The sequence below is a fragment of the Brachypodium distachyon genome, chromosome 2 (genome assembly GCF_000005505.3).
Source record: "Brachypodium distachyon strain Bd21 chromosome 2, Brachypodium_distachyon_v3.0, whole genome shotgun sequence".
NCBI lineage: Eukaryota > Viridiplantae > Streptophyta > Magnoliopsida > Poales > Poaceae > Brachypodium > Brachypodium distachyon.
This window is the reverse complement of record NC_016132.3, coordinates 24153836-24166986: the sequence shown is the minus strand read 5'-3', so window position 1 is coordinate 24166986 and position 13151 is coordinate 24153836. Positions and strand designations below refer to the sequence as shown.

Genomic DNA, 13151 nt, shown 5'->3' with positions numbered 1-13151 from the left:
ACCTGCGGGCGTAATTAAGCGGGAGCTTTCCGAGGTCCCGTGAACCAAGAGACCACAATTGCCCATGTCATGTTGGCCGTGCTAGTAGGCCACACGGAGCGCAATTTTCATAAGGGAACTTGTAATTTCATTTCTCTACATGAGATTAATAAAATACATGTTTCTCTACTTTGTCTTTCTTTATTTGTGTACATTAGTACACTGGCACGTCCGCACCTTTTCTTTCCCCTGGAGCATTTGAGAAAATACACTCTCTGCCTTAGCGAGTTTCGTTATTTTTCTCGCCAAACAGTGGAGTTGGCGAAGTCGAGCTGTATCACGAATTTGAGTTGATCTCTAGTGGGCGACTTGATCACCACTCCGGCATCGGCACCCTGCAGACCGAAGGCGCCGTCGAAGTACATGATCCAGTACCCTTCATCTAATTTGCCGGAAAGGCTTGCTTCCGGCTCTTCTTCTTCTATTCCCGTGGACGTCCACTCCGCGACGAAGTCGGCGAGAGCGGCGCTCTTGATGCTCTTGGTATTCGCGAAATGTAGCCCGAACTCCGCTAGCTCCATCCTCCATTCGGCCACCCTCTCGATGGATTCACGGTTGATGAGGGCCCGCTCCAGACAGAAACCCGACACCACCGTGATGCTGTGCGCCTGAAAGTAATGGCGCAGCTTCCATGAAGCGAGCAGGATCCCAAGCAAAAGCTTCTGAACCTGCGGGTCCTGTACCCGGGCATCGCGCAGCACCGTGCTGACGAAGTACACGGGGTGCTGCACTAGCCGGTTGCAGTGGACAGCCTGAGTGGGCTGCCCCTTGGTTTCCGGGGAAGAGGCGGTAGCCTGGGGTCTTCCGGATTGCCGGGAGGCCCCTGCCCCACTGTCTCAGCCCCCGGGACTTGCTCTTTCCTCTCGGCAACGAGCACAGAGCTCACTACCTGATCTATCGCTACTACGTAAAGCAACAACGGCTCGCCCGACTTGGGGGCTACGAGGATCGACGGCAACTTCAGGTACTGCTTCAGGTCCTGGAACGCCGCTTCTGCCTCGGGGGTCCAGTTGGCTGGGCCCTTCTTCTTCATTACCTTGAAGAAAAGCAAGGCTCGTTCACCCAACCTTTAGATGAAACGCCTGAGTGCTGCAACACAACCGTTGAGGCGCTGGACATCTCTGACCTTGCGGGGTGCCTCCATCTTCTCGAAAAAAAAAATCGCATTGATCTTCTGTGGGTTGGCCTCGATTCCCCGGTGCGATACCAAGAAGCCCAGCAACTACCCCGAGTCCACGCCGAACGTGCATTTTCTCTGGGTTAAGCTTGAGCTTGATCCTGCGGAGATTATCGAATATCTCCTGCAGGTCACCGACGAGCGAGTCCCCACGCCGCGACTTGACGATAATCGTCCATGTAGGCCTCGATATTACGACCTAGCTGGGGTCCCAGACACTCGCGCAAAGCACGCTGAAATGTCGAGCCCGCGTTCTTCAGCCCGAAAGGCATGCATGTATAACAGTAGCAGCCAACAGGGGTGATAAACGTTATTGTCTCCTCATCCTCGACTGCCATCTTAATCTGATGGTAGCGAGAGAAGGCATCTAAAAAGCATAAAGACTCACAACCCGCTGTGGAATCTACTATTTGATCAATACGAGGTACAGGGAAGGGGTCCTTATGGGATGCACGATTAAGCTCAGTGAAATCTACACACATGCGTAATTTATTTCCAACCTTAGAGACTACAACAGGATTTGGTAACCAAGTAGGGTACAATATTTCCCTCATTGCCCCGGCATTCTTGAGCTTCTCCACTTCTTGCTGGATGAAGTCCTTGTGTTCTTGTGCTTGCCAGCAAACTTTCTGCTTGACGGGGCGCGCGTCTGGTCGCACCGCCAACCCATGCTGGATCACCTCCTTGGGGACTCCAGGAAGGTCCGACAACTCCCAAGCGAACACGTCGGAATTTCCCCGGAGGAAGGCGATGAGGGTGCTTTCCTATTTGTCGCCGAGGCTCGCACCGATGGAAACGGTGCACGCCTCGTTGCCGGCTTGCAGGGGTACCTTCTTGACCTTGTCACCCTCCTCTTTCAGCTTCACGCCCTTGCTGACGCGCGGGCTGGAGCGTGCGCCATCCCCGGCATCCTGCCCGGGAGGGGCTCGCGCGCAAGTGGATCCTCGTTTCCGACAACGTCGTAGTCACCGGAATCCGCCACTACGGAGGTCTTCACGACCTCGCCCACGCACCAAGCAGCGTCCTTCAGGTCGCACTTGACGGAGAGTACACCGTATGTTGATGGCATCTTCATCACGCCATAGGCACAATGAGTTGCCGCCATGAACTTGATTAGCGCCAGCCGACCAATGATCCCGTTGTATGGCAACGGGGTGTGAGCCACGTCGAAGACAACGTGCTTAGTCTGGAACACTTCCTGGGACCCGAAAGTCACCGGGAGCGTGATTCGCCCCATGGGCTGCACCACCTCGGGGTTGATCCCCCGGAACGGGTCGGTGGGCTTCATCTGCTCCAGAGGCAGCTGAAGCTTTTCCAGCAACTTGGCGGACATGAGGTTAAGGCTTGCCCCGTTGTCCACTAGAAACTTGGTCACCGTCACATTGTTAATGATCGGTGATACCACGAGGGGTAGTACCTCTGATTGCAAGGTTCGGATCGGGTGATCGTCCGAGTTGAAGGTGATCGGCACGTGTGACCACCTCAACGGCTGTTGTGCCTCCACGCTGGGGTGGAGGGCGCATACCTCACAGGTGAGCCGCTTCACGGTGGCGTGAGACGTGAGAGCGTATTCTCCCCCGTCGATGCCGGCAACGTCGCGGGGCTCCTGAAATCCGGGCTCGTCGACGTCGTTGCTGCAGTCGTCCTAGCGCTGTTCGGCACGTGGCTTCTCCCATGTTGCCGCTACTGGCCGCGCCACGGCCCGCTCCGCTGCGGGGGTTGTTCGGGCAGTCACGGGACAGGTGTCCGATGTCCCCGCAGTTGAAGCAGGCTCCGGCAGTACGGCGCTCCTCGTGGCGCTGCTCGCGTTTCTCCTTGATGGTCTGGAGAGTGCGGCAGTCCTGTGCATCGTGGGTGGCGTTGGTGTGGATGGGACAGCGTGCGGCCGCCGCCGTCTTGCTACCCGATGCTCCTGCTGGCGCCGCCTTCTTGGTGGGCCTTTGGGGAGCCCCTGGTTCCGCGGCAAGCACTTTCTTTCCGCCGCGTTTCCGGGAGCCCTTCTTCCCGGAGCCCTTGGGTGAGTTCGCCACCGCTTTGGCGGCAAGCTCAGGCGCTAGGCGCCCTTCCTCGGCCATCGCGCACTTGTGCGGGAGGGCGTATAGATCCCGGGTAGTCCGGATCCGATGCATGTTCATCTTCTCACGCATCTTCGGGTCGCGGACGTTGATGGCGTACGTGTTGATGATGGCGGCCGCTTCCACCTCTGGGATGGAGAAGGACATGTTGGAGAACCTGTTGGTGAAATCCCACAACGTCTCCCCCGGCTTCTACACCACCGTGTGCAGCTCCGCCATGGTTCCCTAGCGCTTGTAGCCGTCCTGGAACGCGTTCACAAACTGCTCGCGCAAGTCAGCCCAGGAGTCAATGGACCCAGCGGGCAGGTTGAGTAACCAAGTTCTCACTGATCCTTTCAGGACCATCGGTAACCAGTTGGCCCTGACCTTGTCATCGGCACTGATAGCATGCATGCCCAACTTGTAGGTCAGGAGGAAATCAATGGGATTCACGGTCCCGTCATACGTCCTGAGCATTGGCGCTTGGCACTTGCGGGGCCATGTCACCCGGCGCAGCTCGCGGGTGAACGCAGCGCAGCCGTCATCGGCGCCCTTGGGAGCGTCTTCCTGCTCCTTTGGACGCTGGCGCTCCTTCTCGCGCCGGCATCGGCGCTGCAAGCGTTGGTGGGGATATTCTTCCTGGCGGGCGTTCAGGACGCCTCGCACATCACCTGGAGTGACGGCCGGGGACGAGTCCGAGTCATCCTCGGGATCCTCGTCGTCTTGTCCTCTCGAGGGTGGAGGATGTTCTCCTTGTCCCGAGGCGTGGGGTGTATCCCCGCGTCTCGAGTTCTGTCCTCGGCCCGAACTGGCCGAGCCACCCTTACCTTGCGGCTGTTTGGTGGCGAGCACCAGGAGCGCGTCTTGCTCCGCCCTCCACACGTCGTGCACCGGCATGCCTTGCGGTGGCTCGTAGCACACCATGACACGTGCGATGATGATAGCTTCCGCCGGGGTCTGGGCGGGAGGCTGCCAGTTCTCAGACCTGCTGCCATCCACCCGGTCACCCGGTGCCCTCGGTTGAGAGAGCCGAGACCCCACTGGCGTCGTACGCGACGCGCTGTGGTCGTGATGCGGCTGTTGCTGCGTGTCCTCAGCTTGCGAGTGAACTCGCTGGCTGGCACGTGCGACTTTGAGGTCGCCTATGTGACTGGCTCTGGCGCTAGGCGCCACAGGTCCCCTCGGACAGTTGTCCGTTGACGCCCGAGGAGGTGGCGGGGGCAGCTGCGGTTGCTGCTGCGGCTGCTGAGGTTGTTGGCGTTGGGGGGACCCCTGGTCCCCGTGACCTTGCGACGCACGTGCAGCGTCGTGGGATCGAGTGCGCATGGCCAGCGTGTCGCGCAAGTCGACCCGGGGCTTGTCTGCCTTCTTGGGCGGCATGGCAAGCTGATGTAGACGATGTAGTTGGTGACGAAGCTGATGACGCCGGCGGTCTCCCGAAGTTCTCTGCACGCCCTCCTACCTGGCGCGTCAAATGTCGGAGCTCGGGTCTCCGGCACCGAGGATGTTGGGCACCCCCTTGCTGTTCGGTGGAGGGCGAGGAGATCGCTCTGGCGATCGTCGGCGTGACGAAAGACACGAAGTGTGGACATTTAGATTTACCCAGGTTCGGGCCACCCGGAGGTGTAACGCACTACGTCCTACCTCTTGGTTGTATTCACGGATGAGTATCCTTCACAGATTGCCCGGGTAGGCTACTTGTCCCTCTAAGGACTCTGCTATCGGTGGACACAATGTTGCTTTGTTACTGACTAGAGTTCGAACCCTTTGACCGGTGGCATTAGTTCTTCTTTTATAGAAAAAGGGATACTACAGATGCCGATGCATGCAGCGCGACACGTTAGCTATCCGCGTGTTATTGCCACAAAACTCACACTACCGTTGATCCACGCTAGGCGCCATGCAGCGCCCAGGCGATTGTACACGGTAAATAAAATGAATTATAGGGTAGCCGCTCTAGACTTGCTGAGCAAAACTAGCCATGCCGATGTGACTCCTGTCGGTGCATTAAATGCACTGCGTCCGCTGTCTCGTCCTGTCTTCACTATTCTGCGGGCCCCGTTTGCATGCCCCAGCACGGATGGCCGGGAGCCCCTTCCCGGCAAGTGCACCCAGCCAGTTGCCGGGGCAGCGTGCCTTTCTCTTCCCGGGACCAGAATTCCTGGGTACCCACCGAAGCGGGCGCTTTTCCTGTTCTACTTCTCGGCTTTGTCTTTGCCAATGACTGTCTCTTTGGGGCGGGCTTCCCGGGTCTATCCTTCCCAAGAGACCAACCTGACGCGGCTTCGTTACTCGCGACCCAAACGTCGTTACTCGCGACCCAAACGTCCCGTATCTGTGGGATCCCGCGGGCCACTGGTACGAACACCGGGCGTGGCGTGGGTTGCGGCACAATCGAGCCCGCGGCTGCAAGTCAGGGTCTTCCCGCATGTGGGGGGAGGAGGGGGGGGGGGGGGGGGGAAGGCAGGAGAGGGTCGCCGGACTCGGGAGAGCGGGTCGGCGGCGCCTCCGCTGCTTCGCTTGAGGATTGGATGTGGTAAGTGATAACAACACGCGAACCGTTACGACCTATGGGTGGCTGTAGGTAAATAACTACTTCACAATTTGCACTGCGGAAAGCTATTTGCTTTTTGCTGTGATGAACACCCATTTGGTTTGTCTTTTGTTTTTTGACAGCAAAAGCACAAAAGTACAGAAGAACCAAACACACCCGTATCTCATCTTTTATTTTGTTGACCTGCCAATAACTTTAATAAATGATCCATGAAGCGGTGGCCGCGAACGGAACTTTGGTATCTTGATCCTCCCCTATCATTCCAGCTAGTTATCATCAGGGTCGTCGTTGGAGTCAACTGAACTTTCCACATCAGTGTTAGCACTGCAACCTGCAAAGAGCCTACGCCGCACAACATGCTGCCAGATGAGGCTGATCTCCTTAATCTGTAGGGGTTTGAGCATGAAGTCACACGCGCCTCCCAAGATCCCCCTCTTTGACATCTCTGGGTCATACTCGTCGGAGAACACTACATATATGCATGCAGATAATAATTAGTCAGAACTTAGAAAAAACGCACATGCATGCAGACAAGCAACGACGGCAAACTACTGCCGCATGTATACACGACTTAACAGATGACCGGGAGCCGATTCTTGACTTGTTTGAGGATGTCGAAGCCGTCAATTCCACGAGCCTTCGTGTGCACAATGGTCATGACAAGGTCAAACCCCATCGGGTTGTCAAGCAGCTCTCGCACATCTTCTACCGCCGACGCCTTGGTTGTCACTGCACGCACGCAGATATATGTAGGCAAAAGGGACGGTACAAGGCGAGGCGCTTGCATTTCCACTCAAAGAAAAGAAAATAAGCTAGTGAAGTGAATATGGGAACCTTGGTAGTCGCAGCTCCGAAGCATTTTCTCCAGCTTCGAGAGCCCAGTAGGGTCGTCATCCATGGCGAGGACTCTCATTCCCACGGGGTAACCTTCGGGAACGGACGAGCCCTTCTCCATTTGTGGCCACGTACCTATCTACCTCGTACTCTACTCTTCAGTAATACTTCAGAGCCTGCTTTCCGTCTGATTCCCTGACCTATGAAGAACGAGAAGATGTGTACAATTGAGATGGTGTTTATACAGGTCCATATGCATATCTCTATGGATTACATGAGAAAGGGTGATAAATGGTAAGGCAGAGGGCAGGATAGATTATTTGTCTGTTTCTTATATTTTATTTGTAATCATATTTGTCATGCGGCAAGAAATCAATTCGAGATATAGAAAATAAATAGTTGTTTTCGAGGTAGCTCATCGCATTAAAAGATGGGTGTCAATTCAAAATCTAGAAATAAATAGTTGAAGAGATTTTGTGGTCCATTCAGAGGCCGGTTCAAAAGAACCGTTACTGCACCATGATTTTTTTAATGTAATTACTCTTGTAACCGAAAGATCGGTATGGTCGACTAGAGGGGGAGTGTGAATAGACGACTAACAAATTTTACGGTTTTTTTTCTTTTCTTAAAAGATACACTTAAACTTAGGGTTTACTAGATTCTCTAAAAAAAATGCAACCCTAGAATGAAGTGCAATAGCCGAAGCACTAGCCGAAGCAAAGGATAGACAATGAAGTAAAACAAATAAATAAAAGGACAAGAATGATACCACATGGGAGACGAAGATTTACTCCGGAGTTCCACCTTTTGGGCAGGTGTACATTTCCGTTTGGAGAAGTGCTTTACCACAAAGGTAGAGACGTCACAAAGGCTCACTCTATTCTCCTCTCACAACACCACAAAGGAGAGGTGAGCACCACTAATCGTTTTTTTGAAGGCGAACGACGAACCTTTACAAACAAGAAAAACGGCACAAATCCACAACTTAATTGGAGGCTCCTTCCCGAATCCTCAAGCACCTCCTCACAAGATTGTAGGCCTTGAAGAGACACCTTCCGGCTAGTGATCCCAAATTCTCAAGAATAACAAAATCCACCAAGGAAAACGAGGAGAATCAACTTTTGATTTGGTGAAACCCTAGATCGAGCTCTTCTCAACCCTTCCTTAAAGTATTAGCTAGGGGGAAGCACTAGGGAAAGAGATCTCGAGATTTTAAGCTTATGGAGGTGAAGAACACTTAGCAATGTTGGGCTTAGAACCGTTGGGGACGAAGACTCCCTTTTATAGAGATCCCCGATTTCTACCCGTTATGTGCAATTTCTGCCGCGAGCGGTAGTACTGCTCCGGTACCATGACAGTACTGCTATATGACAGTAGCGTTTTACTACCCATAGCACTGGAGCGGTACCGAGGCGGTACTACCACGGATGGTACTACCGGCCTAGGCAGGCCGGTACTACCGCTCTGGACAGAAAACAGGCAGAACCCTTTGGTTCAAGAATAGGTTTTAGCTAATCTTCACTGATGAGAGTGAGGCTATTTGGTGGGTGCAATTTGGTGGTTGTGTGTACGTGAAATTGATTCACCCAAGCCTCCCAGATGGACTCCCTATTTATAGTACGGATTGTCCTACGACTCAATATAAATAAAAAGTCGTAAATTTTTCTACGCTTCTTTCTTTTGAGGGCAACGAACCGCTTTGCTTGATTTTATATAATTTTTGAAAACATTTAGCATCCTCATATTATGTTATCATTAACACAAAAAACTCATTAGGGATCGAAATGCCCTTTCAGTAACCTCTATGCCTAGAGAGATATCAAAAAGAAAATAGTACATTGGTTTTTGTTTGGTATTGGAAAACAATATTTGGGTGAGCAGCAGGGTGCAGAAACTACCGCTTCTTCAAATGGCCAGCGCTACCAAGTTCCTTTTTTGCAAAAAGGACCAGAGATCTATTAATAATCACCAACAACGGTACAAAGTGTCCTAAAAGTAATAAAAATAACAAATAGGTACTTGAACCACCTAGCGACGGCAACAAGCACTAGAACGAGTCGAAGGCGGGCCACCGTCCTTGCCCCTCTATCCAGAGGCGGAGCCAGCCTAATGCCTGGGTATGCATTGCATACCCATGCATTTTTGCAGAGTGTATACTACTTGTATGCTTGTAGGCAAAATTATAGGGTTTGTGTGTCGTTTATTTAGCTAGTAGAGTTTGTGTCTTATTTCCGTGTCAGTCGATCTAATTAGCTAGCTTACCTCGTATAGTTTGTGTCTTGTTTGATCACCAAGTGCATGACCACATTTTACATGTCTCCGTCTTCGTCTGGCACCGGTCGTCATATTGTTTGACCCTGATGGTGTCGAGATGTGTGTCTTATACTATATCATATGCATTAAGAAATTTATGTGGTAAAACATAAATGTGCCAAACAGATGTGTCATCCACTTGCTCAACTATGCTAAACCATTGCATATCGTCATATAGGTTCCTGCTGTCTTGTAGTTCGTCTCCCGTGAAAAATAATAATATGCATACACCTGCTTGAAATCCTAACTTCACCCCTGCCTCCATCACCGGAGCCGGGCAGAGTTTGCCAAAGTAGAGGTTGTGATAGTGGACGGTGGGGCAGTGATCGTGCTAAGGCCTCAAAGGACCGGCGCACCAGAGCAGCAAACATCGCCAAAAAATGAAAACCATAGATCACAAGAGCTAGCCTGACCTGAAACTGACTGATGTTGGTGTAGTCGTTGTGCTAATGTCTAAAAAAACATGAAAATCGACAGGATCCCAAGGTATTTGACAGAAACCCAAAAACCAGCCGGATCCCAAGGGATTCACCGGACACACAACTCCACACGCCCTCCTTTGGCAATAGGCGCACCACCAAAGCAAGACTAGGATGGGAAATGACCCTATTTGACTGCAAGATGTCATCATGCCCCTCACCATCTCGAAGAAGACACTAAAACCCCTAAAATAAGAAACAAGAGATCCTTCTGCTGGTGAGAGGCCGGGATCCGCCGCACCTCTAAGCCATCGGAGGAGGGACGGCCGGTGGTGTCACCGGCGGAGGGTTCAGGGTAAGTCGGTGCATGAGCTCCGACACCGGGGATGCCAAGTACCCCCTTTGTACTTCGGTGGTGGCGCCGGAACTACTCCAACGATCTGCAAACGAGACTCATGCGATCACAAAGGTGATAGAAGGATTTTACCATGTTCGGGCTGCCCCGAGGCGTAATACCCTACGTCCTCTTTTGTTGTAAGTTGGGGGGGGGGGGGGCTCGAGTTACAGGTTCCCAAGGGCGCTCACTAGCTCCCATGGGTGACTAGTCGTTACAAGTGGTGCTGCTCTACCGTGCACGGAGAGTGATCAGGTTCGGAACCTTTTCTACGTTGGCCTCAGTCCTCCGTTTATAGTGCAGTGGAGAAGCGCATGGTCTTGTCCCTCCTGTGGCGGGTAGGGGCATATTAAATGCTCCCTGACAACTGTTAGGCGGGCAGTTGGTGCGTGCCACCCATCACCTCCGCCCGCTGCCCCGTCCTGCAAGCAAACATACGCCCGCACGTCCCCTAGGGTCACATACCTCAAAGGGTGGCCTTGGTGCTAGGCGCTCCCGGGGATCCTATCCGCCTCTGGTGCTATGGACCCACTGGAGTCCATGGCTGCAGCCGCCAGAAGAAACCCTGAGTTCGAGCTCAGGGTGATGTTGATGGAACGACTCCATCTGCATCACCCTGATGCCTGACCCCAGCGGTCTGCCTTGTTTTCTTATGATGGCCTCAAGCTCTCCCCAACTTCTCCTACTTTGGTGGTATGGAGCTGGCGTACCTCTGCTTTCTTTTGCTGGGTTGACGGAGGAACGGAGGGGGTTTAGATAGCTTCAGTTGTTGCTATGCAGTTTAGCCCCTTCCTGGCTTCGGAGCGTGTGTGCCTTCACCCGCATAATGATCAGTACTCACTTTACACAAATTTCAAACTCATTTAGTACTGATCATGTTTGAATTTGGCAGATTTGAATTCGGATTTGAAATATTTGAACCAATTATGCCCAAATCTGCCATTTTACAGCACCTTGAAATTTCTATGCAGGTTTGGTGCGTAGAGGCACCTTTTCTACTCCATCAGCATGTATTAAGGATCAAAGGAGAAGAAACTAAAAGGCAGAAGAAAAGAAGGCCAAGTCATCAAGCTAAAAGTGAAGAAAAAGGCGCTTGTTGCTGTGTTGTTTGCAAAGAATTCTCTCCCTCTTCATCGACCATGCAACAAGGACTAAAAGTGAAGGATTATAAGAAGAAAGGCTTGGTCAGCAAACCATAAAAGAAGAGAAGAAGGCAGTAGAAGCTGCCCTCAAATGCAAAAAGGCAGAAAAAGGTGGGATTTGCCCATGCAGCAAGGAAGGAAAGCAAGGGAGCTTTGTGCAAATGCTTAAAGATGATGTTGACATGTTCATGCTGCACAGGCGAGAGCAGGGAGGGAGTATAAAAGCAATGCAGCACCCCTCCTTCGAATCCATCCTTCCCTGCCTCCCCACAGTTAAAACCAGACCAGCCCGTGGAAGGGCTTGTGAAATTTGAAGCTTCTAGTTTGCTTTTCATGGCTGCCATCTCTTTCCTCCCTTTCCTCTCCTCTTGTTCTTAGAGTTCTAGGCCACAAATCTCTCCCATACCCCTTATCTTTGCCGATTCTCCCTCTGCCGACTGTAATCCAACTCAACTTCATCTCCTCTTTCCCTGTTTCTGTTAAAAAGTAGCTGTGTTCCTTGCCTCAGATCTGAATTTCTGTCGTGTAAAACTTGTTCATGTTCATGTTATACTTGTTCCTTGTGATGTTTGTGATGTGCTCCATGTACTAGATCATTCCCTCGTTGTCCCAATAACTTAACCTGCGTGCTGTTTTATTCTAAGTTTTACCGTTTTTACTGTTCCTGTCAACTTTTATAGTTCTTGTGTTTAATCTGTCGATTTGTGTTTGTTCTTGTTAGATCCATGTTTCTGTCATGTTCCTATATGTGTTTGTGATGTGTTATAATATAATAAAATCCTTACATGGGCCGGGCCGCGATCCTACGTGGCGATGACCAAGTCAACAAATTCCGAAGACCGATCAAATTGCCAACAAGGCCTAGCCATGCCAACTAAGCACCGGTCAAAGGAGTTAAAGGGTCAAACCCCCATGCCATGGTCAAAGGAGCTAGAGTAAGGGCCAAGAAAGCTCTAGAAGCGGATTTACCAATTTACCCTCACTTTCCTCCTCCCTTAAAAGGTAGCCATGATCTTTTGTCATGAACCCCTAGGTATAAATACCCCCCATGGGGGCATGTATCATTCATTCTCCATTGGAATAAGATCAAAGGGGAGATGGCTAGAGCAACTCAAGGAGCCCGCTCTCGAGTGCTTGGGTCGAGCCTAGTCTCGACTCGACCTCGGGGACGCGAGAAGCCTAGTTTCGAGGTTCCGGGCCGTCTAGTACGACCTCGACTCGAAGTAGAGGGATCGGGTTAGAGTCTCGAGGGTATCCCAACCTCGTTACCTGGGAAGACGAGTTCAGCCCAGGTCCGAGGCGGCCCCTAGAGATCTCTCGCTATAGGCGACTTGGGAAGACGAGTTCGGCCCAAGCGCTTGGCTAACGACCCCCTCGAAGCCTCTCCTAACATAGGACTAAGTCGTACCCGCAGGGTCGACCGAACCTATTAAAAAAATATCGACGTGTCAACTTGTCCAAGTGTACGGCGACCTTCTCTATAAGGCCGGCGGACACCCCCTACATACTATTCTCGCATTTTTGCCATCGTGCATTGGCACCCCGTACTCCTATTGTTTTCTAGAACAACAACAGTGGCGCCGATCGTGGGGAGCCCTCGCCGCAATTGAAGATTTGATGGCCCCGACGAAGTCTACTTCATCGGGTGTCCAACTTGCCGCGAAATCTACACGGTTACAACCAAAGAAAACAAGCACCTCGGGGGCTCCCGAGGAAGGAGAAATTCTCACCAATCCGGACGCCGCCGCAAGCATGGGTCCCACGACGGAGGTCGTGGCCGCACCCCTGCTCCCGGCCGTCCCCGAAGGAGCCGAAGCACTCGGAACCGTCGTGGGCGGTCCTTCGACCCTCACCGACGTGGTGGCAAGGATCGGCGAGCTACCTGTGCTTACCGCCCCCGCAAGGGACACGGAACTTGGTATGCCTCGTTCGATGGGCTTCGCGTCACCTCCCCTGCGACCGGTGGTCACCTTGCCCTCGGAACCTACAAGAGGAAACAATGTGGCCTCAGGAGGATCCGCGCCGGAAAACCACGGAGCCCCGGCTTACGATCCCTCCAACCCAGGACTACCTCCATTAGCGCTTGCCGCAATCGCTAATGGAGCTCCTTGGTACCATCCGTATTGGGGGCTTCCGCCACATGGCGCTCTCCAAGTCGCACACGCTCCGAACCATCCTCGCTTTGCGAGCACTCAGCAAGCGCCCCTTGTTCCCCACGCCGGGAC

At 52.6% G+C, this 13151-nt stretch overlaps 1 protein-coding gene across 1 annotated transcript; it reads right to left on the bottom strand.

The window, feature by feature from the left end:
• Window positions 1-6014: 6014 nt before the first annotated feature.
• On the bottom strand, window positions 6015-6933 carry LOC104583164 (two-component response regulator ARR11). Its single transcript, XM_010234930.2, has 3 exons — window positions 6659-6933; window positions 6401-6553; window positions 6015-6293 (listed from the first exon to the last, which is right to left on the bottom strand). Exons 1-3 carry the CDS (start codon window positions 6777-6779, stop codon window positions 6091-6093), a joined length of 477 nt encoding a protein of 158 aa, XP_010233232.1. The 5' UTR covers window positions 6780-6933; the 3' UTR covers window positions 6015-6090.
• Window positions 6934-13151: the final 6218 nt, after the last annotated feature.